Genomic DNA, 26,032 nt, shown 5'->3' on the forward strand with positions numbered 1-26,032 from the left:
TGGTTGGTTACAAATGTTTAAGAACGGAGCCATTTATCCAGGACCAGTGACAGGTCGAGTCAGAAATTCATAAACATTACAAACCAAAAGATCGGGTGCGATAGGTGTCTAGACATAGTACGAATTCCTGTCATTCAAATAAAGAAAGCCACTTCGATATTGACAAGTTCTTCTCGGGATCGATCACTTAATGCCAGTTGATGCAATGATATTTATCATTGTTGTAGTAAAGCTAGGAAAAAAATGTTCAGAATTGAATTTTTTTTGTAACACGTTTTAAATTTAAATGTAAATGAAATAAGGACTAGGATATGGTTGTAATAATTTTTTTTCGATTTGATGGTTCAATTTATGTGGCCTGTACGAGACAGATCGGGATAAAATCTAAACACGTTATATAATTAAAGTATGTTTATTTTAAATTATAATAAAAATTAAATACAAATGTATTGCCCCCTTGTGAGGGGGCATTTTGCTGCGCCGATGTCCCAGCCGGTGTCGGCGGAGCCGGTGGGCTGATGGTCTTCTAAAAAAAATAAAAATAAATTACTTTTTTTTGTATCTCTGAAATTTTTGAATTTACATTTTACAGAAGCAATCAATCAATCTTGTAACTACCAGCTTTTGCTGGCGTGTTAGTGATTTTAAAATTTATTTTTTTTAAATCTTACCTTTGCCTCTTCTCGACCACGATGTCGTCGTGGCCCTCGTCCCCGATCCCGTCCACTTCTCCCATTCCGTCCACGTCTCCGATCCCGATTCCGTCCACGTCCCCGGGATCTTCCACGTCCCCGTCTACTCTTATGGTTCTGAGTTCTACAGAAAGAAAAATTGTAAGAAACACGTGTATAAATAGAAATGCTTATGTAATATAAATTTGATTCTGTGGTTAACTTACACATCCGTCTTCGGGTCGACGCTTTCGGCGTCCCGATGGACCTCGCCAACCACCTCCTTAACTACTCCAATTTCATTTTCTAAAAGAAATATACAAAAGTATTAGCTATTTTATTTTTTACAATTACAATTATGTATTACCTGACACGACAGACATTGTATGTTCTGAAAAATACAAAAAAAATACGTTAACATAATACCTAGGAGACCAGGTTTACCGTTGATTAAATGACATACCTACTTTATTAATTACAACAAATTCAGAAAAACTAATTTTGAAATATAAAAATGCAAATCGGTAAAGTGTTATACTTACGATCTTTATGGTTTGAAACTTGCACTTGAACTAACTTGAAAAAATAACATTTCACCCTTTAAATACTTGTAGTATCTGCAGGTGTTTATCTCAACATTATCTCAAATGCTGCCGAAGCGGCGGCGGCTTTTGTGAAGAAATACAATATCTAATGATTGTGCACAGTTACAAGAGCACGTGTTCTTTACCGCTAAATTATCTCTTCAATTTTTTTTGACACGTATTCACGTCGATAAGGAAGCACATCTTAATATTTTTTTTCTTTATCTAAGGCCCGCTTGTGACGAGAAAATTTTAAACGCAATTATAGACATCAGGTAGGTAATTAGTGTTTTATATAGATAAAGATAGGTAAACGGTAAACCTATTCTATTCAACAATTCAGAACCTCTTCGAATTTGAAAATGTCAAAAAACTTGCACAAAATCTCTACATTTTCAATAAAATTATTGGACAAACGTCCGTTTTATTGTGATCTAGTCCCTCCCGAAAAGCTCCAATTTTTTACAGGGGAAAATTTGTTTAAACCTTCGGGAGAAAATTTACCACGGCGCCGTCGTCCGAGTTACCTCCTCGAGCTAAACGGAAAAAGAAAGAGAAAACTTGCCCGCATGTATCGAAGCCGATTCCGACCCCGTATCTCTTCGCCGTAACGCGCTATTCAAAAACTCCCGTTTTTCACCACTCACCCCCCTCCGGGGGGTGGTAGGGCGACCCGCGACCCCTCGTCTCGTAGATCTCGTCGAGATCTACAATCGCGCAATTGTACGTTTTGCTCTAACTCTAACGGCTCGGCCTGCGGAAAGCGTCAAAGTTGGAAAATGCGAAAAACCACCTTTTCGAGAGCGACCCTCCGGGTCGCGCCGTTTCCAAATTCGACTTTTCCCCGGGATGCTACCGCGGCACGATTACGCTCCTCCCCGTCCCCCTCGATCACCGGAAAACCGCAAGGGGAATTTCGGTAACGTTTTCGAGTTTCGAATTTTTTTCTAAAATTTTCGACTTTTTCGCTTCTTATGGCAGCTACCCCGACGGGTGCCGGGGGAAATTTCTTAACCCCATCGAAAGTTGCCCCAACTATCCTTACCTACCTTAGCCGGCGCCTCGACGTCCTCACTCAAACCGTATAGCCAAGGCGAATTTTTATCCGAGCCCGCGCACCTCCACGACGATGCTCTCCAGCCGCTCAGGAGAATTTCCCAGTAGCGAAATTCTCGGAATCGATTCGAAATCGTCTCAAAAAGGTCTCATAAAATTTGCATCAAAATCGAATCTATTTTAATTAAATTAAAAATGAAAATCGAGTTGTTGCCCGAGTTTCTTATTTAAGGAGCGGATTTAAATTCCAACGTGACTCTCTGGTTTTTGTTATGGGAAATTTTTAAAAAATTTAACCCCTCGCCACGGGCTTAAAACGATTTCGATTTTCTTCGGAGAGGTCAATTTAAAGAGAGAACTAATTATGCTAAATTTTTCCCATTGTAAGTACGTACCTACGAATTACCGTTTAAAAATTATAAAAGAAAATTGGTAAATACGCGACCTAACGGTTTTTTTTTTTTTACAAAAAAATTTCCTGGACCTTTATTTTTCGATCGTTTCGGACGGGGAGCGGTGCGTACGATAGCTAATAATTCGAGCTAAATATTCCCCATTGAACGTACCCGTATGGCAAGTCTCTTAAAAAAATTATAACCGAAAAACTTGCGCGTCTACGAAAACTTTAACCTAAAAACCTTTCTAACGGCTTCAAATTTCAAGGTATGGCCAAAATGCAATTCCCTACATATAAATTAAATCTTCAGCAACAACTTTCCCATTGTAACATTATAATTATAATTAATACAAAATAAAAAAAATAATTAATACAAAACAAACGGGCACGCGCTCGGGTTCGAACGCGTGATCTTCAAATTCCAAGTCCTAACTGCTTACCGCTAAGCTACCGGGACTTTCTTTATCACTTCTTTTAAACCACTATAATAGTAAGGGAGCTAGCACGAAATCCACTGAACGAGAATGATCAAAATTTTAACCGATGGAGTTCCATTTTGCCCTATCAGAGTATGCTAAAATCGATCGTCTGCCGCCTCAGGTCATATGACTTAAGGCGCTGCGGGTACTTCTTGCGGTACCAATTCTAAAAGGTTGTTTTTCGAGAAAATAAGTTATACACCAAATGAAAACGTTGATAATAGTTCTTAAAAAAATATTTAAAAAAATCGCGCACATTTGGTAACTCCGTAAAAAAACATTTCTTAGTCGGTTTTTCACGAACTTTCTACGGATATAACTAGGTTACGGTTGGACGAATGAAGCTGATTTTTTTTACAGACTGATGATAGGTACTACTAATGACGTAACGGTGTTTCGTTTTTAAATTTTTTCTCTAATTATAAGATTATCTTATTATCTTAACATTATAAGATATCTTATAATTAGAGAAAAAATTTAAAAAAGAAACACTCTTATAGTATGATATGCTATATATTTATAGTGCCGCGTGTATTTCGGTGTTACTTATATTACTGAATAGAAACAAAACTACACGTAGGAGATGCAATCGTAAATTATGGAGTAGAGCTTGGTTAGAAAGAAGAAATCGAGATCAAGGTGTTTTAAGTTTACTTAATCGAGAATTGAAATTTGAGGACCCCCATTTCTACAGAAATTTTTTGCGTTTACAAGATACACAATTTGATGAAATTCTTAAGTTGATAACGAAACTAATCTCCAAATCGAATACGTTTATGAGAGACAGTATCCCCGCACAAAGCAAGTAAATATATTGTGTTGCAGTATGTCATAGTCTTGATGTTACTTTATTTTTAGATTAGAGGTAACTTTAAGATTCTTAGCGACAGGGGAAACATTCCGATCACTAATGTATGGTTGTCGTATACACGAATCAACAATTTCACGCTTCGTACCTGCAGTATGTAATGCGATCATTACAGTTTTAACTGAAAAGTATATTAATGTAAGCACATCCAAATTTATCATAGTTTCCCTTTTCATATTCTGTTACATGATTAGATGCCAAGAATCGTAGAAGATTGGGAGAAGATTGCCGCAGAATTTGATGAGTTGTGGCAATTTCCGCACTGCCTGGGAGCCTTAGATGGGAGACACATACAATTTAGAGCACCGATTTCTCAAGGAAGTTATTTTTATAATTATAAGGGAAATAATAGCATTGTACTGTTAGCACTAGTAGATGCTAATTACATATTTCGATATGTAAACATTGGAGTGAATGGTAGAATTAGTGATGGGGGAGTATTTAATCAAAGTTCGTTGGGAATTGCATTAAAAGACTGTCCAGAAACTTTAAATATTCCTCAACCGACTTATTTACCAGGTCAAGATGTATTAACACCTTATGTGATTATCGCAGATGATGCATTTCCTAGTTTGACTAATCTCATAAAACCCTATTCTCATAAAAAATTATCTTTTGAAGATCGTGTTTATAACTACCGGGTTTCTCGGGCACGGAGAATGGTTGAAAGCTCATTCGGTATATTGGCCAATAGATTTAGAGTTTTATTGCAACCCATCAATTTAAATGCGGAAAAAGTTGAAATAATTACACTAACCTGTGTATTGTTGCACAATTATCTAGCAACAAACAATAAAAAGTATTATCTTAACTTAGAAGATTCCGATAAAGATACATTACAAAATATTGAACGACAAACAGGTAACAGATCGTCCACACAAGCACGTGAAGTTCGTGATAACTTTAGACACTTTTTTAACTCGAACGTAGGGAGTGTACCATGGCAAAATGAATGTGTTATAAAAGGTAATTATTGAAATCCATTGTAATTTATTTTGTATTAAAACAATTTACAGGAAAAAATAAAAAACCAAGTTTTACTTATGGCTACACCTTCTTATTCCGTCATATAAACATCTAGTGATTGTTTCTTCAACTTCTAAACGAATATCATCATTAGATATTTGTTTCAATTTTGTCACAATAAACTGTGAGAAAGCAATATCATTCTCATTATGAACACTACTGGATGTTTTTGTGTTATTACTTTGCTTGGATATAAGGTTACTAATATTTTTTAATGTATTTGATGCCTCAGCAACAACAGCGTCGGAACTAGCAAGTTTCCTCTTTTGTGAATGTTTACTCCTTTGTACATGTTTGTAAACAGAACTCCTGTCTTCAGAAACATCACTTTCAACAATTATTGGAGGCTGCGACAAATCCATATCATTTTGTGTTTCCTCATTAAATGCAACTAGCTCTAGTGAACCATCCTCACCCTCACGTAAGATGTAATCATCTACCGTTTCCTAAATAAGTTTCAATACAGTGACGGGAATCATATCGTATGGTATACACTTACATTACGTTCGGTTTCTTCTACCCCTTGGCTCACACTTTCGGTTAATTGGAACGAGTCAATCGACCGACGAGTGTCAATGTGGTCCAAAAGGAACTTTTAACTTTTCATAATACCACAATTTGGGCGTGTATATCTAAAAACGTACACATGAAAAAATAATTCGTGTTAAAACCAAGCTTTACGTCATCTTCGTTTCCTGCTCCAGACCGAAAACTTTGTAAATGCTTTTTGTGCTCTGCTGCAAATGTTGTTTTTAGTCCATTGAACTTTGTTTTAATTTCATTTATTGTTATATGTGGTTTTATTGATATCAGGGCAGCTTCAACATCTTCCAGTGCTTTCTGCCGTAAATGTTTATTGGTATATTGTTTACTTTTGACTGCGTACAAACAGGGGTGCTTCTTATATTCTTCTATTAGCACACAAACTTCGCGCTGCGACCATGCCATTTTAAATATTCGTCCTACAGCTGCATAATACCCTAACCTAACTTTATTGTTATATTAACTTGACGTTCTGCGCATTTATTGGCGCAGAAAATGTAAGATTTCTCATAAAATATAGAACTGATCCTATAAATTTTTATATTTTGTACAAAAAATTGTAACAATTTTATGAGTCGTGTATGCAGCGTTACAATTTCATTAAAATAATAATTTTTCATTAAATTTTACTAAAATTATTGTAACGTGTCAAACGAGCCTAAGGGCAAATTTTATAAAAATTTAATACCTAACCTATAATTATTATAATAAAATAAAAATGTACCCATGGTAATACATTGTAAATTGGAACTTACGAAAAGCAAAGTTTGGAAATGATCGCAAAACTACTTATTGTCTTGATTATTTCGTTATGCGGTACGATTTAAAACTAAACACTTAGAAAACTCTTACAGGGGGATACTGTACCAGCGTGATACAGTATATCGTTAGAATTCATGTCAAATATACTTTGTAAACTTTGAGCATTCTAAACTGCTGTTTCGTAGTGATATGTCTTTTTGGCATCGTATTCTTAGTGCAGCGGCAGGCTAATGAAAAAGTATCCTCGTGTAAACAGTTCCATATGAACCAATAACCCATCTACCTGTCGCAGGTGATGTGACGCTTGCGGTGAAAGTTGACATTTCGCAAGTGGTTCTGTTAACAGTATGTCTAAACACCTGTCGCACTCCACCTTTCGACTTGTGGATATGTCAATGAATTACTGAGTCGACGTGCCAATTCTCCACCGTAGATTACTCCGTTCTCAAACATTTTTGACGAACTGAGATTAACGGTGAACCGAGAGTTGTTTTAACGGATAGATTTTACAGATCGCCTGCGACAAGTAGAATTGATAGTTACACCTACACAGTAAGAAATGAATAGTCAAAATGGCATCCTCTACATTATTTTGTAAGTGCCAATTTTTTAAAAGCCATATCTCCTTTAAATTTTTGTCTGAAATGCATTACTAGTACGTTTGTTTGTGCTAAGTAAATATGTTGTTATTTTGCCAACAATAGATGTTTTACTTGCATTGACATGTGCAACTTTATGTGCAGAAAACTGACATTTACGTAAAACATGTATTTGTTATAATATGATTACAATAAAGCTGAAACTGAAACTAATGGTTTGTTAATTTGCACCAATGTGTGACATATCGACACTATGAAATGTAAAATCAACGTACATATGTGTGCGTTCATCAAAAGTTGGTTTGACTGTATTGCTATAATAATTTGACAATAAGAACTATCCCATTTAGATACATGTAGCAAAACTTTTTTCTAAAATTGATAAATTAACTACTTAAACTAAAAGTAAATCTTGTTTACGCTATTGCTGCAAAATTTAAAAGGCAAATTGGCACTATCATGAATGCCATTTTAACAAAAGGGAATGTTATTATAGATATCATGCTTGGAAATTAGTGCATTTACGAAAGCATAATTGGCATTTTTTGATGCCACTCTAACTAAAATAGCCTGTAACACAAAACTTGGTGATATTGCATGAATACCCAAAGAAGTGTAGCTTCCTTCTGCTTAAAAAGAGCGCATTTATCGTTACTAATTCGACACGTGAGTGTGTACTGTGCGGTTCTGTGTCAACAATTAATAATGGTAAGTTTATTTAATACTAATTAATTTATTGTGGCGTTTGTTGGAATTAATTGTAATTGTTAGCAAAATTATAACAAATACTTAGGTACCTAGTTGAACGTAAAATTTTGATTTGTCATACTTTTACTATTGCTTAATTGCTATATTAAAAGACTTCAACATCGCTTTTACAATAGGTATTGAACGCATTTTAATTTTTGTGTTTTCCTCCAAATATGCCGCCCTTACAATTCAACGAATTCAAAAATATCTTTTTGGTATTAATTTTTTTTGCCATACCAAAAAGTCTTTAATTTGGAAACGTATTTTTCATTATTAATTATCTGGTTTCTCGTCTCGTTTAATAAAGATTCTCTTGTAGAATGAAAATTCTTCTTCAGCACCTTCTGAGCAATACTTCGTACGTTTTAAATATAAAAATCGAATGGAATGGGTCACTTTAACCGATATACAGCACGACACCCTAAAATTAATAGGTTGGTATATCAATACATTCAATATGTATTTTTATGCGTGCTAAAATTTTTAACTCAGATAACAGTTGTATCAATAATTGTAACATCTATAGCAGAACTGGTTAAATAAACTAGAGCACCACCCACAACTCGAAATGGTAAACATATGTTTGGTATGTAATGTCCAGTATTTAATACTCTTGATGTCAATTCCCTGTATTGTATTTTGATGTCTCAAAAGATGTTGCTAGTCAATAGTTTCTAATATACATATATTTTTTAGCGTGTAATACCTTTCCGGAAGTAATTGGGAAAGAGTTTGATCTTACAGACGTTGATGGAGCGGTGATAGGGAATAATTTTATGGCCACCTATTTAAGCATATCTCCAATTGGTGTCATAATTAAGATACAGACAATAGAACCAACTGCAGGTATAAAACATATTAGTAGTTAATACAGGTAACTTCACCAAGTCCATTTTTAAATTTTTAGATTACGTTCTCGGCCTTCCTCTTGATACGGACAATATCTGTCTTGAAAAATCTGATACATGTAGCAGCAGTAGCAGCCATACATTTTCAGTTGAGCCTGGATCATCGGCTTCGAGCAGATCAACCCTTTCATCTATAAATAGCTTTGACGACGACGACGACGACGTTGGGACACCTCGCACAAAAAGAGCAAAAACAGCAGCAATTCCGTACCATCGAGTTGCTCTTGAGGTAAATGCATATCAAAAATAATTTTAAATAGTTATGTGCCTAATATTATTTTTCGTTTAGTGATTAAATATAATCTTTTACTATAAAAACTATTTGCTGATCGGTGTTCGAATCGGTAGGCAAATAAAAAGTATTTGTCGAAAAAGTAGAAGACTATCATTTTATTCGTAAAAACACACTAATGAACTTCCACAAGATATTAACAAAATACATATCTTAAATGATAATTGATGAGATCAACAAATACTTTGTGGAAGTGTAATATTAATAAAATAAATAATATTAGGTACCTTTAGTAATAATTTAACAATATTTAGTAACATCTGCTATAAGAAGGATTGTTGCACCAAAGCCATTAATAAGTTATTTTTTCTTCAAACTTTAAAAGTTTTTGAAGGAAAAATAGATTGTTTCATAAATTTTTTTTCACTTATTTCACAATACAAAAGGTTTTCTGATATACTTATTTTTTTCCAAAAGGAACTCAAATTGTTTATTTCTTCGCACCCTGGTGGCCGAGAAATAATAAATTACTACAAACGGGAGCAAATATTAGATGATCCACACAGAAAACGATTAGTTAATATCGTTGTTGACCACATCCTTCAATTTCTGCCACCCAATATTTTGCCCTGTACTGTACAGGATATTAATTTGCACGTTAGAATTAATAGTTATTTTAGTTATTCGTTTGAGAATGAACGCCACTTGTAAGCTTTAAAATTACGCCCGTGGACTAATGTTGATAAGGTTTGATGTTCAGGTGACATGCGTGTTTGGTTTGGTTATGAGAGAGCTCATTTTGATTTGTTGTTGCGTCGCGGTTAAGACTACTTAAATCCTGTGGGTTGCGGCTGGGACAAAATTTTTAATTTTGGTAACGCGCTGCCTGGTTTTAGGTAAGGGGCTGTTAGGTTTGTAGAGAGATTTTTTTGTTTATGCAATGTTATTTTAGTTTTCTTGTTCACGGCCGGCAATAAAATCAGTTTTGGGTTTTTTGGCATTGTGGTTTTACTCACCCACCCTAAGCTCTGGTACATCTTGGCTCCCAACTAGGGCACAATGCCGTTATCTAGAACGCCGTCGAACAAAAACCAGGCGAATATGGAGACAGAGGAAGAAGTGGCAGGGGGCTACTCGTTACGAAGCAAGAGTAAAGTAGCAAATATACCGAAAGCGAACGAAAAGCATCTGGGAGCAATACCAAAGGTATATTACAAACAAGGTCATTTATCAGACGGAACAATCAATGAAGGTAGGCGATCTTTGTTTAATTCGTCCCAAAACGAGGTATCGCAAAACCCACAAGGTCAACACGGAACCGATATCTCTATTTGGGAAAAACATGAAGAGTTCCGGTTGCCTGATTTGTTTACAACACCTACAGGTATGCAAGCTAAGTTTTTCAAGTCAAAGGGGGAAGTCGCAGACACAAGAATTTGGCCGGGAGCAATTTCATGCGAAGCTTTGGAAAATCAGATGTTGCAAGACTTGACACCAGAAATGCGGTCCAGGTCATCTTACCATATTCAAGATCTCAAATATGATGAAAAGCGGCAAGATCCAAATGATACTGGGAATCCGGATCTACCATCACAGGTGATCACCAATCAGAATAGGGAAAACAGCGGTACGAAGGTTAAACATGATAATTTTATTAACACTTCTTGTGGTAATACCCAAACTGATATGGTCGATTTAGTTACACAAATTGTATCAGCTTTAGCGAAAATGAATGTTATTCAGGGAAATGATAAGTCCAGACAAGTAATTGAACAAAATGTAAAGTCCACGGGCTCATTAGATTTAGTAAAAAAACTTCCATCATTTGATGGATCCGAAAATTCACATCCGATGGAGTTCATTACCCAAATTGAATATTTTTACAGGTTTGAAAAAATTTCTTTTGAGTGTTTACGGTTCCTGTTAGCCAACCAGTTTAAAGGCTCAGCCATGTTGTGGAGTCGCGCATATTTAAATTCTTTCACCGATTTCGAGACCTTCAAACAAGGGTTTAAAGAGCAATATTGGTCAGAAACAAAACAATTAGAAATTAGATTGAAATTGCAATCAGCTAGGTATCCCGAAGGTAGACGCAATTTTGTCGACCATTTTATGTATTATATGACACTTGCCAAATATTTAGAACCCCCATATTCAGATCCATTATTAATTAAAACAATAGCGAGGCATTATCCTCCGAATATTTCTGCGGTACTAGTTGGAACTACGCATATTGCAGAGGCTATGGACCGGCTGAGGCAGGCAGATTATTACTATAGAGATTCTTGTGGTTTTAGGGATCGGTTTAGTACTTTTAGAAGTGTTAATGGAGAAAGGGTTACGCAAAATACGGCGGATGGTACGGGTGTTGGTAACCGTAATAATCATTTTCAAAAAGATTCTGGTAGGGGGTTTAACGCGAAGAAAAAGGGGTCGTTAGCTGTATTAGATTTCGAGGATACTCACGAAACCACCGAGGTTACAGAGGAAGAGTCGGAAAACTTCGATCGTTTGCACATGAACTAAGCCCCCATGTGCAAATTAAAGAGAACGGGGCCAATTGCAATATCAATAATCCGCGTGACGACTTGCTGGAAGAAACCGAGCAACTTACGGAACCCATTAAAAAAGGGTTACTTTTTATATCCGTTAATTTGTATCAATTTAATTTCCCTGCGTTGATCGACACGGGTAGTGAGGTCTGTGCTTATAATGAAAATGTATGGGCTCAATTAAGCGATGTTCATGGGCAAATTCCGACATTTGCCTGTACTGGTGTTCGAGTTGCCGGAGCTTTTAAAAACAAACATTGTAAGGTACAACAACAATCGCTTTTTTCGTTTTATCTAGGCAGCGGTAATATAGTTCACGAATTTTTATTTATTCCGGATTTAATTCATCCAGTTATCATTGGTAACGATTTATTAAGAGCGTACTCGATAACTGTTTCATTAGCCGAGGGTAGACTGGAATATACTATAAATAAGGAATTGATCACCGTTTCTGAAATTAATAGAAAAGGGGAGTTGGGGTATTCGGAATCAAGCGAGTTAGCGTGTGCTCTACGGAAAACATCAAATTTAATCAATACCGTCCTTTTGGGGTCTCTAAATTTTGACACGGAGGTGGAGGAGGTAATCAAAGTAGCCTCCATTCCCGATAATAAAAAGGGGCATTTACGCACCATATTAAAGAAATATAAAGATCTGTTTTCGGAGATACCCGGGCGGGCGAAAGAATACGAACATGTCATTAGGCTTAAGGGTATGGCAGAATTTCATAAAAAGCAATATCCCGTTCCAGTTATGCACCGAGCGGCAGTCCAAAGTCAATTAAATAAAATGGAAGAATGGGGAGTAATTAAACGCCAGGCTACCCCGTACATATCCCCCATAATGGCAACGGTTAAGAAGGACAATACTGTCCGGATTTGCCTGGATGCGCGATATTTAAATTCCATAATGGAAAAGGAGTACGAAACACCTACCCCCATTGAAGAAATTTTGCATTCCATTCCAAAGGTACAATTTATGTCGTCAATCGATTTTACACATGGGTATTGGCAAATACCGTTAGCGAATGAATCGCAAAAATATACGGGTTTTAAGTTTAATGGTCGGTCCTACTGTTTCTGTGTTTTGCCGTTTGGATTATCGTCAAGCGTCAGCACCTTTACAAGGTGTTTGTCCCAGATATTTGGTCATGATTATGAACAGTTTTTAAAAATATATATCGATGACATTTTGATCTTGTCGGAGACTTTTGAGAAACATTTGGAACACCTTGAGCTAGTTTTTTCGCGTTTACACCAAGCCGGATTCACTCTTAGGTTACGAAAATGTAAGTTTTTTAGGGAGAGTATGCCTTTTGTAGGATATGTGCTTGATGCTCGGGGGGTTCGACCAGATCCTATGCGTATTCAGGCCATAAAGGATTATACCACCCCCAAAAACGTCAAAGAGTTACAAAAATTCTTAGGCTTAGCGAATTTTGACCGAGCATTTTGCGCGCATTATTCCGAAATAGCCGCCCCATTAACTGTATTACTAAGGAAACAATCGCCTTGGCGATGGGGAGAAATAGAAAAAAAGGCTTTTCAGAACCTTAAGTCTACTTTAGCGGAATATACATTACTCTGGCACCCGAGAGAAGATTTACCCTACTGTTTGAACACCGACGCCAGCGATGTAGGTTTAGGGGCGCAATTGTACCAGGTAGTAGATGGGGAGCGGAAGGTGGTAGCTTGGGCCAGTCGTGCACTGCTAGATCGGGAACGCCGTTACAGTATTAATGAGAGGGAAGCGTTGGCGGTGGTGTGGGCTTTTGGGAAATTCCGGATTTACCTTTTAGGCCGACCGTTCATTCTTTATACGGACAACAGTGCTGTTGTGTATTTAAAAACGTGTCGGTTGCTCTCAGCTCGCATTGCCAGGTACGCGTTAGTTCTTCAGGAATACGATTTCGAAATGAAACATATTGCTGGGCCGCAAAATACGATAGCAGATGCGCTTTCTCGGTATGCCGCGAGTCGACCACCTACTCCATCCGACAAAATTTTTCGTATATTATTTTTGCTAAAATTACCGCGAAATGTACAGCAGCAGCTTAAAGGTATCCAAATACATCAGTTGAATGATGAAAAATTAGGAAATATTATTCGACGTCTGCCGTTGGACGAATCATTGGGGCGACGGTTTATTTTATCGGACCAGGTATTATATATACGTCAAGAAAATGGGAGGTGCAAGTTATGTATACCCAAGGAATGTCGGGTGGGCCTGATTGAAGCGTTTCATTTGACGTTGGGACACTTTGGGTCATATAAAACGTGGAAGGCATTGCAGGCTGAAGTCTGGTGGAGCAACATGCACAAAGATGTAAAAAAGTGGGTGAAAACGTGCGATATTTGTCAAAAAGCAAAATGTTGTCCCATGCCTCATCCGCCTTTACAAGCCATTATTCCGAAGGGTAAAAACGACCTGGTCGCCCTTGATATCTATGGCCCTCTTCCGTCTAGTCGCGCCGGGGTTTCGTTTGTATGTGTGGTGCTTGACGTATTCACTAAGTATGTAACTTTATATGCTCTAAAAAAAGCGACCACACGTAGTATTCTGCATAGGCTTACGAACGATCTTTTCGTCAAACACGGACAGCCCGTTCGTTTACTAACCGACCACGGTACTCAATTTACGTCAAAATTGTGGGAGGAAAAATTGCACTCTTTGGGCATTCAACTAGTTCGTTCGTCAATACGGCGTCCACAAAGTAACCCTTGTGAGCGCGTTATGCGTGAGTTGGGACGGTTATGCCGAACGTATTGCCATGAGCAGCACACCCGTTGGGCCTATGAGTTGCAAAATTTTGCGTTATTCTTAAATACGGTGGTTCATGAATCAACGGGATTTACCCCAAATGAATTACAACTTGGCATTAAATCTACGGATTTGTTACCAAAAAATAGGAGAGGCCCTCACCAGCATGAAGCGGATGTTGACGACATGGCCGACGAAAAAAAATTAATACTAGCTAGGGAGACGTTAGTTAGTGCGGCCGCTCGGCGTAATGCGCGTTGTTCCAACAGACCGTTTCCAACATTTAATCCGGGAGACCTAGTTTTGTTAAGGAGTAATCCTACTTCTTCCGCGATTAAAGCCGAAACAAAAAAGTTTATGCTTTTGTTTGAAGGTCCTTTCAGGATAAAAAAATCTGTGGGCCCTTTAACATATGTATTAGTTCATTGTGATAGTGACGTGGAAAGGGGCATGTTTCATGTGACCCATTTAAAGCCGTATATTCCTGCATGGAAAGGTTAAAAGCCACCATGATGATGTTTTTAACCTGGGGGGGGCATTGTTGTACAGGATATTAATTTGCACGTTAGAATTAATAGTTATTTTAGTTATTCGTTTGAGAATGAACGCCACTTGTAAGCTTTAAAATTACGCCCGTGGACTAATGTTGATAAGGTTTGATGTTCAGGTGACATGCGTGTTTGGTTTGGTTATGAGAGAGCTCATTTTGATTTGTTGTTGCGTCGCGGTTAAGACTACTTAAATCCTGTGGGTTGCGGCTGGGACAAAATTTTTAATTTTGGTAACGCGCTGCCTGGTTTTAGGTAAGGGGCTGTTAGGTTTGTAGAGAGATTTTTTTGTTTATGCAATGTTATTTTAGTTTTCTTGTTCACGGCCGGCAATAAAATCAGTTTTGGGTTTTTTGGCATTGTGGTTTTACTCACCCACCCTAAGCTCTGGTACAGTACAGAAACCAAAATAGAATACGCGAAACATATTATAACACTATTTCCAAAATTGAAGGATAAATATGGGCCACACGGCTTTGTAAGTAATTTTTCTTTTTTATTCAAATCTTTGTTTATATTTGATGGCTTTAATCTGAAATCTGAAGGTTTCGTCATCGTTTTCTGTTCTTTACTGTTATAACTTAACACATATTTATTCAAATCTTATAACCTGAAACTTGACAAAATGAAACGTCAAGATTTTGCAAACTAATTTACGAAATACTAAAAACCCGAGACCTCGCCAGAGACTAAATCTATAGATGACGAAAATTTTTCAGAGTTCAATTTAAAGACTTTGGGAGCGTTTGTTTAATAACTCAGGTCATTATACTACATGCTCAAGATAAGAAGAACCAGTACAGGAATCTTTGTAACCGAATTTTTGAAAAACGTTTCGTTTTCGGACCATTTTAATTATTTATCGCTGCAGTGGTCTTCGTTATCTTGGGCACGTATTTGGTACGTAAAAAAGAAGCCAATTGATCGTTTTTAAACGGTTATGCAAGTGGTTAACCTGTAAATTGCTCAAGCAGACAGAAGCAATAAACAAACACGTCCAATATTTATAGTATAAATAGGTATAACGCGGTAACATGGTCTACTATGTATAGCTGCCTTTTAGTTCATTTACTAACACACGAAAAGCTAAATTAGTACAAGTTAGATATTGAGGATTTATAGAATACAGACCGGTAAAAATTACAAAAATATAATTTTGAATTAAACTTTTGGAATGATTGTAGTTGACATTATACTGAACATTTTTTATGTGTTACTGGTTTACGGCTTTTCATTGCACTAATTAAGTAGGTGTGAAGCGAACTAACAACTATGTTGAATTTTTATTGGTCAAATTATAGAAATTAAGTACCTAACTTCAAATGTCTAAAACCACCAAAATAAAACATAACTTTTTCTCTTAGCTATACACTGTGTTCATGATAAGAGGTGTCGTTAAATTTAATGGGATTTTTGCTGGTTGAAAGAGAGTACTTCAATACATATTTTCAGGTAAACGACATTTTTTTTATCTTTACAAGACGTGCATTGTGTTTTAATCTCCGTTTTAATAAAAACTCCTTTTTTCAGAGATTTAAAGAAATTTTTTATTACATAATTGATAAAAGTTCTAGTTTGTTGAAATACGATTACTTAAAAATATTTTGTTTTCTAATTGTTATTAAAATTAGAAATTGTTTTAAAAAAAATAAGTTTTATTGCGCATGCGCATATGAAATTTTTTTAAGTATTCTTTCAATACAAGTCCATCTAACTAAAATATTTAGTGGTACCTATTAGCGTGAACACATGTATTATATTACTAAGCACTCAATATTGTATTGAACCGATGCGTAATTTATTTTAGGAGCAATTTTATGACCCTATTACTAAAAAAGGATTTATCACAAACCGCCTAAGAAGTATATTTAGAGAAAGGCATCCTCAAAAAAATCCTGTCAACAAACAGTCTAAGGAAAATGAATTACCTGAAGATGAAATTTTAGAAAAAATTAATTTTCTAAAATTTGCTTCGAAAGAGCAAACCACCGAAATCTTTAATATAACTAAAGAAACTTTTGAATATAGGAATAGGAATAGACGAGTTAATATCATCCAATTTCCAAGATTTCTTGATACTAAGGGTTTGGTAAGTTCTCATTTTTTGTTGTAAGATTCTATAATAATTGCGTACGTTTTTACAGATTGAATTTGAATTTTCATTAATGTATGGGGAGAAAAAATTTATTGATACCTATCGAAGATACGTGCCTATTATTAAACAATTGTATACCAAAACTGTTACCAACCCTGAACCGTCTCTTGTGAATGCTGGTGACGACAATGAAGGTATGTTAAAAATTTAAAAATACTTATGGTAAAGTTCTGTGTTATAGGTTGGAATGCTACGACGAGGTCACTATTCATTTTAATACACTTGTTGCCATCTGCCGGAACCAAAATTGTCAAAAAGCAGAGGTCGGTGAACGCAGTGTGAAAACTTATCAGGTTTCAAGATGCGCAAGTACCATTACAGGATATTTTAAAAGATAGGTCAACTTCGCAACCATTCATCCTTGCCACCGGATCATCAATAACGTCGATAAGTAATTATTACGTAGTATTTGATACAAACATAATTCCATCACCTAAAAATGAAATCTTAACCACTTTAGATTTTTGTTTCAAAACTCATTATGTTTTTAATTTAGAATTCGAAAGGGCTATAGAGCATTTTTATCGCTATATAGCGTTTGCTTTTTACGATATGGATGTAGAGATTTCTGCTCGAATGCGTGAGCTAAGATCTAAAATGGACCATTTAGTAACTTCAGATTTGCACGATTAAATAAGAATTCACATTTTCGTTCTTATACTTTTATTTAAATACCATTTTTGTTTTTCGTTGTATTTGAATTAATCATGTTTCGTTGTTATATATGCAATACCAAAGAAAATACAGTTAGTAACATTATGCGACACTTAAAAAAAAACATGCTCTGTACGAAGGAGAATCACTGTAACTTAAGTGTTTTAGAGATGGTTGTGTTAAAACATATGAAACTTTTAGTGGTTATAGAAAACACATATCAAAATGCGCATTTGAAAATACTATATGTAAAGATGAGAATGTATTGGGTGATTTTGGTGAACCTTCATGTCCTACAGTCAATAATACAAATATTTCATTGCCATGTGAATTTAGCTCCAGAGATTGTTTAATAGCAAACCAGCTTGCTCAATCGCTAAAGGATTATACATGTTCGTATGTCTCAAAACTTTATTCTCTGAGTTTACCTGATTCTACAGTTCAATTTATTATTGATGCAAATGAAGATTTTTTGAGAGGTATTTTAGCCAATATCGATATAAACAATGTGGCTGATCAAATTAAAGACGCTTTTACTGATCTTAATAGTAAATATAAAAGAGAAGAGTACTTTAAAGCTAATATTGTACAACCGATTGAAATATTTTTGGGGATTAGATATGACCAAGTGTGGAATAAAAATAATAAAATATATGAACAAGTACCGGTTTCTAGCACTTTTTCATATGTACCAATTATGAATACTTTAAAATTTTTGCTTGCCAATCATTCTTTCAGAAACATTATAGATAACTTTGAAATACCACAATCAAATGCAAGTATATTAACTAATATTTATGATTGTAGCGCTATAAGAAAAAGCAATTTTTTTTGCCGTAACCAGAAAGCATTACAATTGCAATTATTTTACGACGAATTTGAAACCGTAAATCCCTTAGGATCAAAAACAGGGGGCCACAAAATTGATGCCATTTATATGATAGTTAAAAACTTGCCTCCTTATTTTAATTCAACGCTGGAAAATATTCATCTTGTTGCTCTGTTTTATAGTAATGACATGAAAAAATTTGGAATTAATGCTATACTCGAACCGATTGTTCATGATATTAAAACATTAGAAACGCGAGGAGTACTACATGAAGATACTCGGGAATATTACAAAGGAACAGTTGTTGGACTTAGTCATGATAATTTGGGAGGGAATCAACTGTTAGGACTTGTAGAGTCATTTTCCGCAAATTATTATTGTCGTATTTGTATAGTAGACCGAAATAAGGCTCAACAACTGGCTGTGCAAGAAGACAATCTATTACGAACTAACATTATGTATGAGCAGCACTGTGCGGATGTAATACAATTAAATGCAGACTCAAATGTGTTTGGTATTAAATTTAGAAGTGTGTTAAACGATTTAAATGAGTTTAAATTTTGTGACCATCCTTCGGTCGATATTATGCACGATTTACTAGAAGGGGTCGTACAGTTAGAAGTTAAGTGTTTCCTAAAATTTCTCTTATCAGAAAAATTAATTACGCTCGAACATATTAATAACAGAATATCATCATTTAATTTTGGACTAACTAATCGAAGCAATAAACCTAGTCCTATTTGTCTTGATAAAATGGGCAATGCCATTGGAGAACGTGCTGCACAAACATATTGTTTGCTAAAGTTTTTGCCTCTCCTTTTATCAGATGTTATACATAAAATTTCACCAAAACATAAAGGAAAGTATCAAGTCATCACATTACTTTTGCGCATACGTGATATAGTATTTTGTCCCATTAATAAGTTAAGTATGGTTTTAGAATTAAAATCGCTCATTCAATGTCACCATGAACTATACCAACGTGAGTATAATTCTAAGCTTATTCCAAAGCACCACATGATGACACACTACTCACACGTCATTTTGAATATGGGGCCGTTGGTTGGTTTAAACTCTATGCGCTTTGAGGCTAAACACGGTTATTTCAAACGTTTAATCCAAAGTTTAAAAAACTATAAGTCTGTATGTAAAACGCTTGCATTTCGCCATCAGGAACACATTTGGCAATCTTTGGAAAAGTATAAATTTATCCACCGTCCCCACTTATGGGAAACAAAGCGTGATAAGGCTTACTGATCAGATATATTCTACTTCATTGTGTAAATTTTTTCATACAACTTCTGGACAGTTAAACGCAATTACTATTACATCTTCAGTTAGTATTTTTGGAAATCTTTACCAAGATAGTATGTTCATTACTTACAAATAATCTAGATTACCCTATATTTTCTCGAATCTCGAATTACAATTTGCATCAAAAATAATGTTTGCTATTTCGTATGCAATGATTGGTTGACTATTGAACTAAACGAAATGTACAATGCATACGTAATAACTGAATCAACTAGTAACACTGATGACACAATTAATATTGTAGAATTAAATAAACTTACCCATGTAATCTCATATGAATTACACAACCCATATGACTCAAATCTCTGCCTAATTGTACCAAAATATTGTATTATTATATAAAAACATTTCAAAATTTTGTATTTGCATTATCATTATAAACATATGAATTAAAATTTTGTATTGGTATTGTCGATCTGTTTAGTAATAAAATTTTAATACTCAATACATATGTTTTAATAACCTTTACATTATGTTAACATATACAAACTAAATAATATAATATAAAATGCGCATATAACAAAGGGTATAGGAGGGGAAGAGGGGTTAGGAGATTGGGCCTTCTGCGTTATTTTACAAAAAATTGCAGTCAAATTGCCTAATGTAATAAGCCATAGTGACAGCAGGATATTGTCATTTTGGCACAACTTGATGTAAGTTTAACATTATGATTAATATAAAACAAGAACAATATAAAGTCAAATTGACATTATAACATTACAAAAGCTACAAAAACTTATTGCCAATGCGGCTTTTACAAAATTTACAATTGGCTTAAACAGAAAGGGTAGGATACAAGTTAAATGATCTGAATCGCAAAAAGTAAAGTGCCAACTAGCAGCAAAAGAAAAGTCACTTTGGCCATAAAAGTTATATGATATAACATAATTATATTGAAAAATTATCAATACATTTATTCAGTGTTGTGTTTCTTTAGTGGTAATTTAAATCTATCACTATGCTTTTAACAAAAAAATTAAGTGTCAAAACAACTACTTAAATAAAATAAACTTGCGATTGTAAAGTCTTGTAGAGGCATCTTAGTTATTTCCATTGGAGCAACAAATTGCCACTTCGATTGTTGTTCAATTAACAATAAATAAGAGTGGACCTGTGGGAGCAATTTTTTTTTGTCAGTTTGACTTTTCATTTCTTACTGTGTATAGCTACTATAACGTTCAATGTTACAGGTATATCTGAGGAGATATATGTCTTGTGAGCGACTGTATTTCGTTCAAAAGCACAGTCTTATAAGGTATAGCTACACACCTACAAGTACACCTGTCAATTTTACCTGTCACAGGTGACCTACAGGTACACCATACATCTTGGTTGGTTACAAATGTTTAAGAACGGAGCCATTTATTCAGGACCAGTGACAGGTCGAGTCAGGAATTCATTACAAACCAAAAGATCGGGTGCGATAGGTGCCTAGACATAGTACGAATTCCTGTCATTCAAATAAAGAAAGCCACTTCGATGTTCAGAATTGAATTTTTTTTGTAACACGTTTTAAATTTAAATGTAAATGAAATAAGGACTAGGATATGGTAGTAATAATTTTTTTAGATTTGATGGTTCAATTTATGTGGCCTGTACGAGACAGATCGGGATAAAATCTAAACACGTTATATAATTTAAGTATGTTTATTTAAAATGATAATAAACATTAAATATAAATGTATTGCCCCCTTGTGAGGGGGCATCTTGCTGCGCCGATGTCGGCGGAGCCGGTGGTGGTGGGCTGATGGTCTTCTAAAAAAAATAAATAAATAAATTACTTTTTTTTTGTAAATTTCTGAAATTTTTGAATTTACATTTTACAGAAGCAATCAATCAATCTTGTAACTACCAGCTTTTGCTGACGTGTTAGTGAATTTAAAATATTTTTTTTTAAATCTTACCTTTGCTTCTTCTCGACCACGATGTCGTCGTGGCCCTCGTCCCCGATCCCGTCCACGTCCCCGATCCCGTCCACGTCGCCGATCCCGTCCACGTCCCCGATCCCGTCCACGTTCCCGATCCCGTCCACGTCCCCGATCCCTTCCACGTCCCCATCTACTCTTATTATGGTTCTGAGTTCTACAGAAAGAAAAATTGTAAGAAACACTTGTATAAATAGAAATGCTTATGTAATATAAATTTGATTCTGTCGTTAACTTACCCATCTGTCTTCGGGTCGACGCTTTCGGCGTCCCGATGGACCTCCGCAACCACCTCCTCGATAACTCTAATTTCATTTTCTAAAAGAAATATACAAAAGTATTAGCTATTTTATTTTTTACAATTACAATTATGTATTACCTGACACGACAGACATTGTATGTTCTGAAAAATACAAAAAAAATACGTTAACATAATACCTAGGAGACCAGGTTTACCATTGATTAAATGACATACCTACTTTATTAATTACAACAAATTCAGAAAAACTAATTTTGAAATATAAAAATGCAAATCGGTAAAGTGTTATACTTACGATCTTTATGGTTTGAAACCTGCACTTGAACTAACTCGAAAAAATAACATTTCACCCTTTAAATACTTGTAGTATCTGCAGGTGTTTATCTCAACATTATCTCAAATGCTGCCGAAGCGGCGGCGGCGGCTTTTGTGAAGAAATACAATATCTAATGATTGTGCACAGTTACAAGAGCACGTGTTCTTTACCGCTAAATTATCTCTTCAATTTTTTTTGACACGTATTCACGTCGATAAGGAAGCACATCTTAATATTTTTTTTCATTATCTAAGGCCCACTTGTGACGAGAAAATTTTAAATGCAATTATAGACATCAGGTAATTAGTGTTTTATATAGGTAAAGATAGGTAAACGGTAAACCTATTCTATTCAAGAATTCAGAACCTCTTCGAATTTGAAAATGTCAAAAAACTTGCACAAAATCTCTACATTTTCAATAAAATTATTGGACAAACGTCCGTTTTATTGTGATCTAGTCCCTCCCGAAATGCTCCCAATTTTTTCCAGGGGAAAATTCGTTTAAACCCCTAAAAAGTGCAATTTTTTCTCGAAAAATTTCTTCCCTCCTTTATCCTCAGTTTTTAAAACTCGCAATTTTACCCAAAAACGATATGCCTAGTGCACTTTGAGTCTTATCTACTCATACCCCTGCGGGAAGGTCGCGCCGTACCGACGAAAAAATTCGAAATTCGCGCACCCCTATCGGTTACGACTTTCGGAAGTATCAACGTCGAGTAACTTCGCCTCCAGGTTCGAATAAGTGTTTTTTCTTAATTTTTTACAACCCTTACCACTCATTCTTGCTATCCCTCCTAAGTCACGACGGCATCCTCGAAACGCTTACCGTTTAACTTCCGGAGCGTGAAATCACAAAACGGGTGTTTCGCGGGGGAGGAATACCCCTCGCGAGATTTCCTTCATTTTCGCGTATCTTCTTCGCCGCAACGTACCGATCGTATGTACAAATTTTCAAAAAAATATCGTCCGCAGGTATAGCAAATATAATAATTGCGATTTCCCCATTATCGTATATCGAAAAAACCCATCGTCAAGGGGTTAGTTCCGATCCCTATCGCCTTCCGATCGGGCGTCTCCAATAGAGAACTAAATATGTTAACTTTTTCCCATTGTAAGTACATACCTACGAATTACCGTTTAAAAATTATAAAAGAAACTTGGCAAACACGCCATATAACGTTTTTTTTTAAATTTCCAGGACATTTATTTTTCAATCGATTCGGACGGGGAGCGGTGCATACGATAGCTAATAATTCGAGCTAAATATTCCCCATTGAACGTACTCGTCTGGCAAGTCTCTTTAAAAAATTATAACCGAAAAACTTCGCGTCTACGAAAACTTTAACCTAAAAACCTCTCTAACAGCTTCAAATTTTAAAATATTTCCAAAATGCAAGCGGCCACTTATACATTAAGTCTTCAGCAGCAACTTTCCCATTGTAACATAATAATTATAATTAATACAAAAAATTTGTGACATAAAAGAAAAAAAAAGCGCGCGCGCTCGGATTCGAACGTGCGATCTTCCAATTCAAACTCCAACAGGTGTGCCACATCGACTTACGTCTACAATTCTTTTAAACCAATATAACTACGCCTACGTAAATTAGCAAATTATTTAAACGCACATTATTTACTCCACACTTATTCGAAGCACTTTTATAGTTTATAATAGTCACTTCTGAACACTTACCGATCATTTTAATACGTTAATTTCGAGTTGGATCCATCGTTCCTCGAAATGGGGGTTGAAATATATTATGTTATCAAAAATCTCTAAACCTTCCCCATATAGTACGAGCCCTAACAACTAATTGTTGGGACAAGCCATTTAATGTTTCGTTTAGAAATATTTAATTGGAGCGGCAACGCTTATTAAAATTATTAAACAAAAAAATGAAAGTTTTAATATTGAACTATGTATTACATGCAACAAGAAAGGTAATACAATATACAAGTAGTTATAATAAAAAAAATGACAAAGGTCATGAACAATTGTTGACAACTATATGTTGGGACAAAACCAAGGATGTTTAGTTCAATACGGTGTTACATCTCCTTTCGCCTTTACAACCGCTGCTATTCTGGCAGGCATAGTTGCTGCTAATGTTTTACAAAACTCAGGTGTAAATTTAGTCCACATATCTGCCAGTTTTAACTTTAAATCTGGAACTGTTCTTTGAGGATTGTTTCGTAACTGCTGCTTCATCTTATGCCAAAGGGTTTCAATAGTATTTAGGTCTGGACTACTAGAAGGCCATGACAAAACTGTGATCCCATTCTCAGAGAGCCATTTTTGAGTTGATTTGGCTGTATGACAAGAGGCTCCGTCTTGCTGGAAAACAAAATCTTCCTCGCCATACAGCTTCTCGATACTCGGAAGAAGCCTATTCTTTAATATGTTTTGGTATTTCTCTGCGTTTACAGTACCGTCGATAACCTCAAAGTATCCCAAACCTTTCGCCGACATACATCCCCATATCATAACCCCTTTTGGGAATTTCACGGTACGTTTAATGCAATCTGGGTGAAAAGCTTCATTTTTGGATCTGATTACCCGTTTTCGAAAATCCCCCACACATACATCGAATTTTGATTCATCGCTAAATATAATTTTTGACCAGTCGTCTACAGTCCATGATAGCTTAGATTTCGCCCATTGATATCTGTCTTCTGTTTTGTGGTAAGAAGTGGTTTTTCCTTAGCCTTTGTGTGATAAAACAATATTCTCAAAGAAAAGTTTGTTGAATTATTATGACATACCTTATAAAATTTTAGTCCAGATTTGTGTATCCATTGTCTGCAACATTCTCGCGAGAGTTTTAATCCTGACTCTTCGTTCCACTGTGCCGTAATGTCTCGTAACGTATTTCTTCGTCCTTTTTTGCACAATTTTATAAGAGATCGTTGATTTCTTGCTGACACTAGCTTAGGGCGACCTGAACTTTTACCCTTAACACAAATATATCCGTTTTCTCTATAGTGTTTTATCACGTTAAAGACCGTTGATTTTGCAATATTTAAAGCTTCGGCAACCTCACGAACGGTATTACCTTGGCAATACTGCTTTACAATGAGTGAACGTAGGTGCGAACTTGTCGCTGCACCGCGGACCATTTTTATGACAAACTATTATCAAAATAAAGCTATGGAATATGTAGTTGACAAATGACAAATATTATCATTGGTCCCAAAGCCCACTTAGTGAAATTAACTAGCTACTACTTATAAGTGTGGAACATCGTCCCAACATTTAGTTGTCAGAAGTTTATGTACAGAAATGAAATAATATCGTCCAAAATGCTAACAAATTGTGGAACTATTTCATTTATTCGCATTTATGGCAGTAACACAGATACATTTTTATATACTGCCAAAAACCGGATGAATAGGTGTGTAAACATAATTTTTTCTTAGCCATTAAACGAAATGAAATGCTTGTCCCAACATTTAGTTGTTAGGGCTCGTATATGGGGAAGGTTTAGAGATTTTTGATAACATAATATATTTCAACCCCCATTTCGAGGAACGATGGATCCAACTTCTATATGGGGAAGGTTTAGAGATTTTTGATAACATAATACGTTAATTTCGGTTTAAGAGCACTTTTAAAACACGCCGGAATCCGTTTGACAGTTAACCGACACGTAAACTTTATCACTTAATTTCGAACACAAATCGATCACGCACCGTCCCGAAACCGATTTTAACACGTTCCTCGTAGTTTTCTCGAATTTTTGAGACCTTGATCGAAATTCTCCGTCCAAAATTAAGCTCGCAATTAATTAAAAAGATAGTACAGCGCGTTTGGCAATCTTCGGCGCTTAATGTGGGCGAAAAACAAA

The 26,032-nt window shown here is 35.6% G+C and overlaps 2 protein-coding genes and 1 long non-coding RNA gene across 3 annotated transcripts; 1 reads left to right on the plus strand and 2 right to left on the minus strand.

Moving 5' to 3' along the window:
• Positions 1–412: 412 nt before the first annotated feature.
• LOC116162509 (splicing factor U2af large subunit B-like) lies at positions 413–23,348 on the minus strand. Its single transcript, XM_031476142.1, has 4 exons — positions 21,992–23,348; positions 21,852–21,930; positions 672–816; positions 413–526 (listed from the first exon to the last, which is right to left on the minus strand). Exons 1-4 carry the CDS (start codon positions 22,005–22,007, stop codon positions 413–415), a joined length of 354 nt encoding a protein of 117 aa, XP_031332002.1. The 5' UTR covers positions 22,008–23,348.
• On the plus strand, positions 3,723–5,113 carry LOC116159923. Its single transcript, XM_031473022.1, has 3 exons — positions 3,723–3,992; positions 4,046–4,193; positions 4,250–5,113. Exons 1-3 carry the CDS (start codon positions 3,964–3,966, stop codon positions 5,030–5,032), a joined length of 960 nt encoding a protein of 319 aa, XP_031328882.1. The 5' UTR covers positions 3,723–3,963; the 3' UTR covers positions 5,033–5,113.
• On the minus strand, positions 5,057–5,899 carry LOC116159924. The gene is made up of 3 exons (XR_004143093.1): positions 5,763–5,899; positions 5,581–5,713; positions 5,057–5,527 (listed from the first exon to the last, which is right to left on the minus strand). It is a non-coding gene; the product is annotated as an uncharacterized LOC116159924 (long non-coding RNA).
• Positions 23,349–26,032: the final 2,684 nt, after the last annotated feature.

The sequence above is a fragment of the Photinus pyralis genome, unplaced genomic scaffold (assembly GCF_008802855.1).
Source record: "Photinus pyralis isolate 1611_PpyrPB1 unplaced genomic scaffold, Ppyr1.3 Ppyr1.4_LG1, whole genome shotgun sequence".
Classification (NCBI taxonomy): Eukaryota; Metazoa; Arthropoda; class Insecta; order Coleoptera; family Lampyridae; genus Photinus; species Photinus pyralis.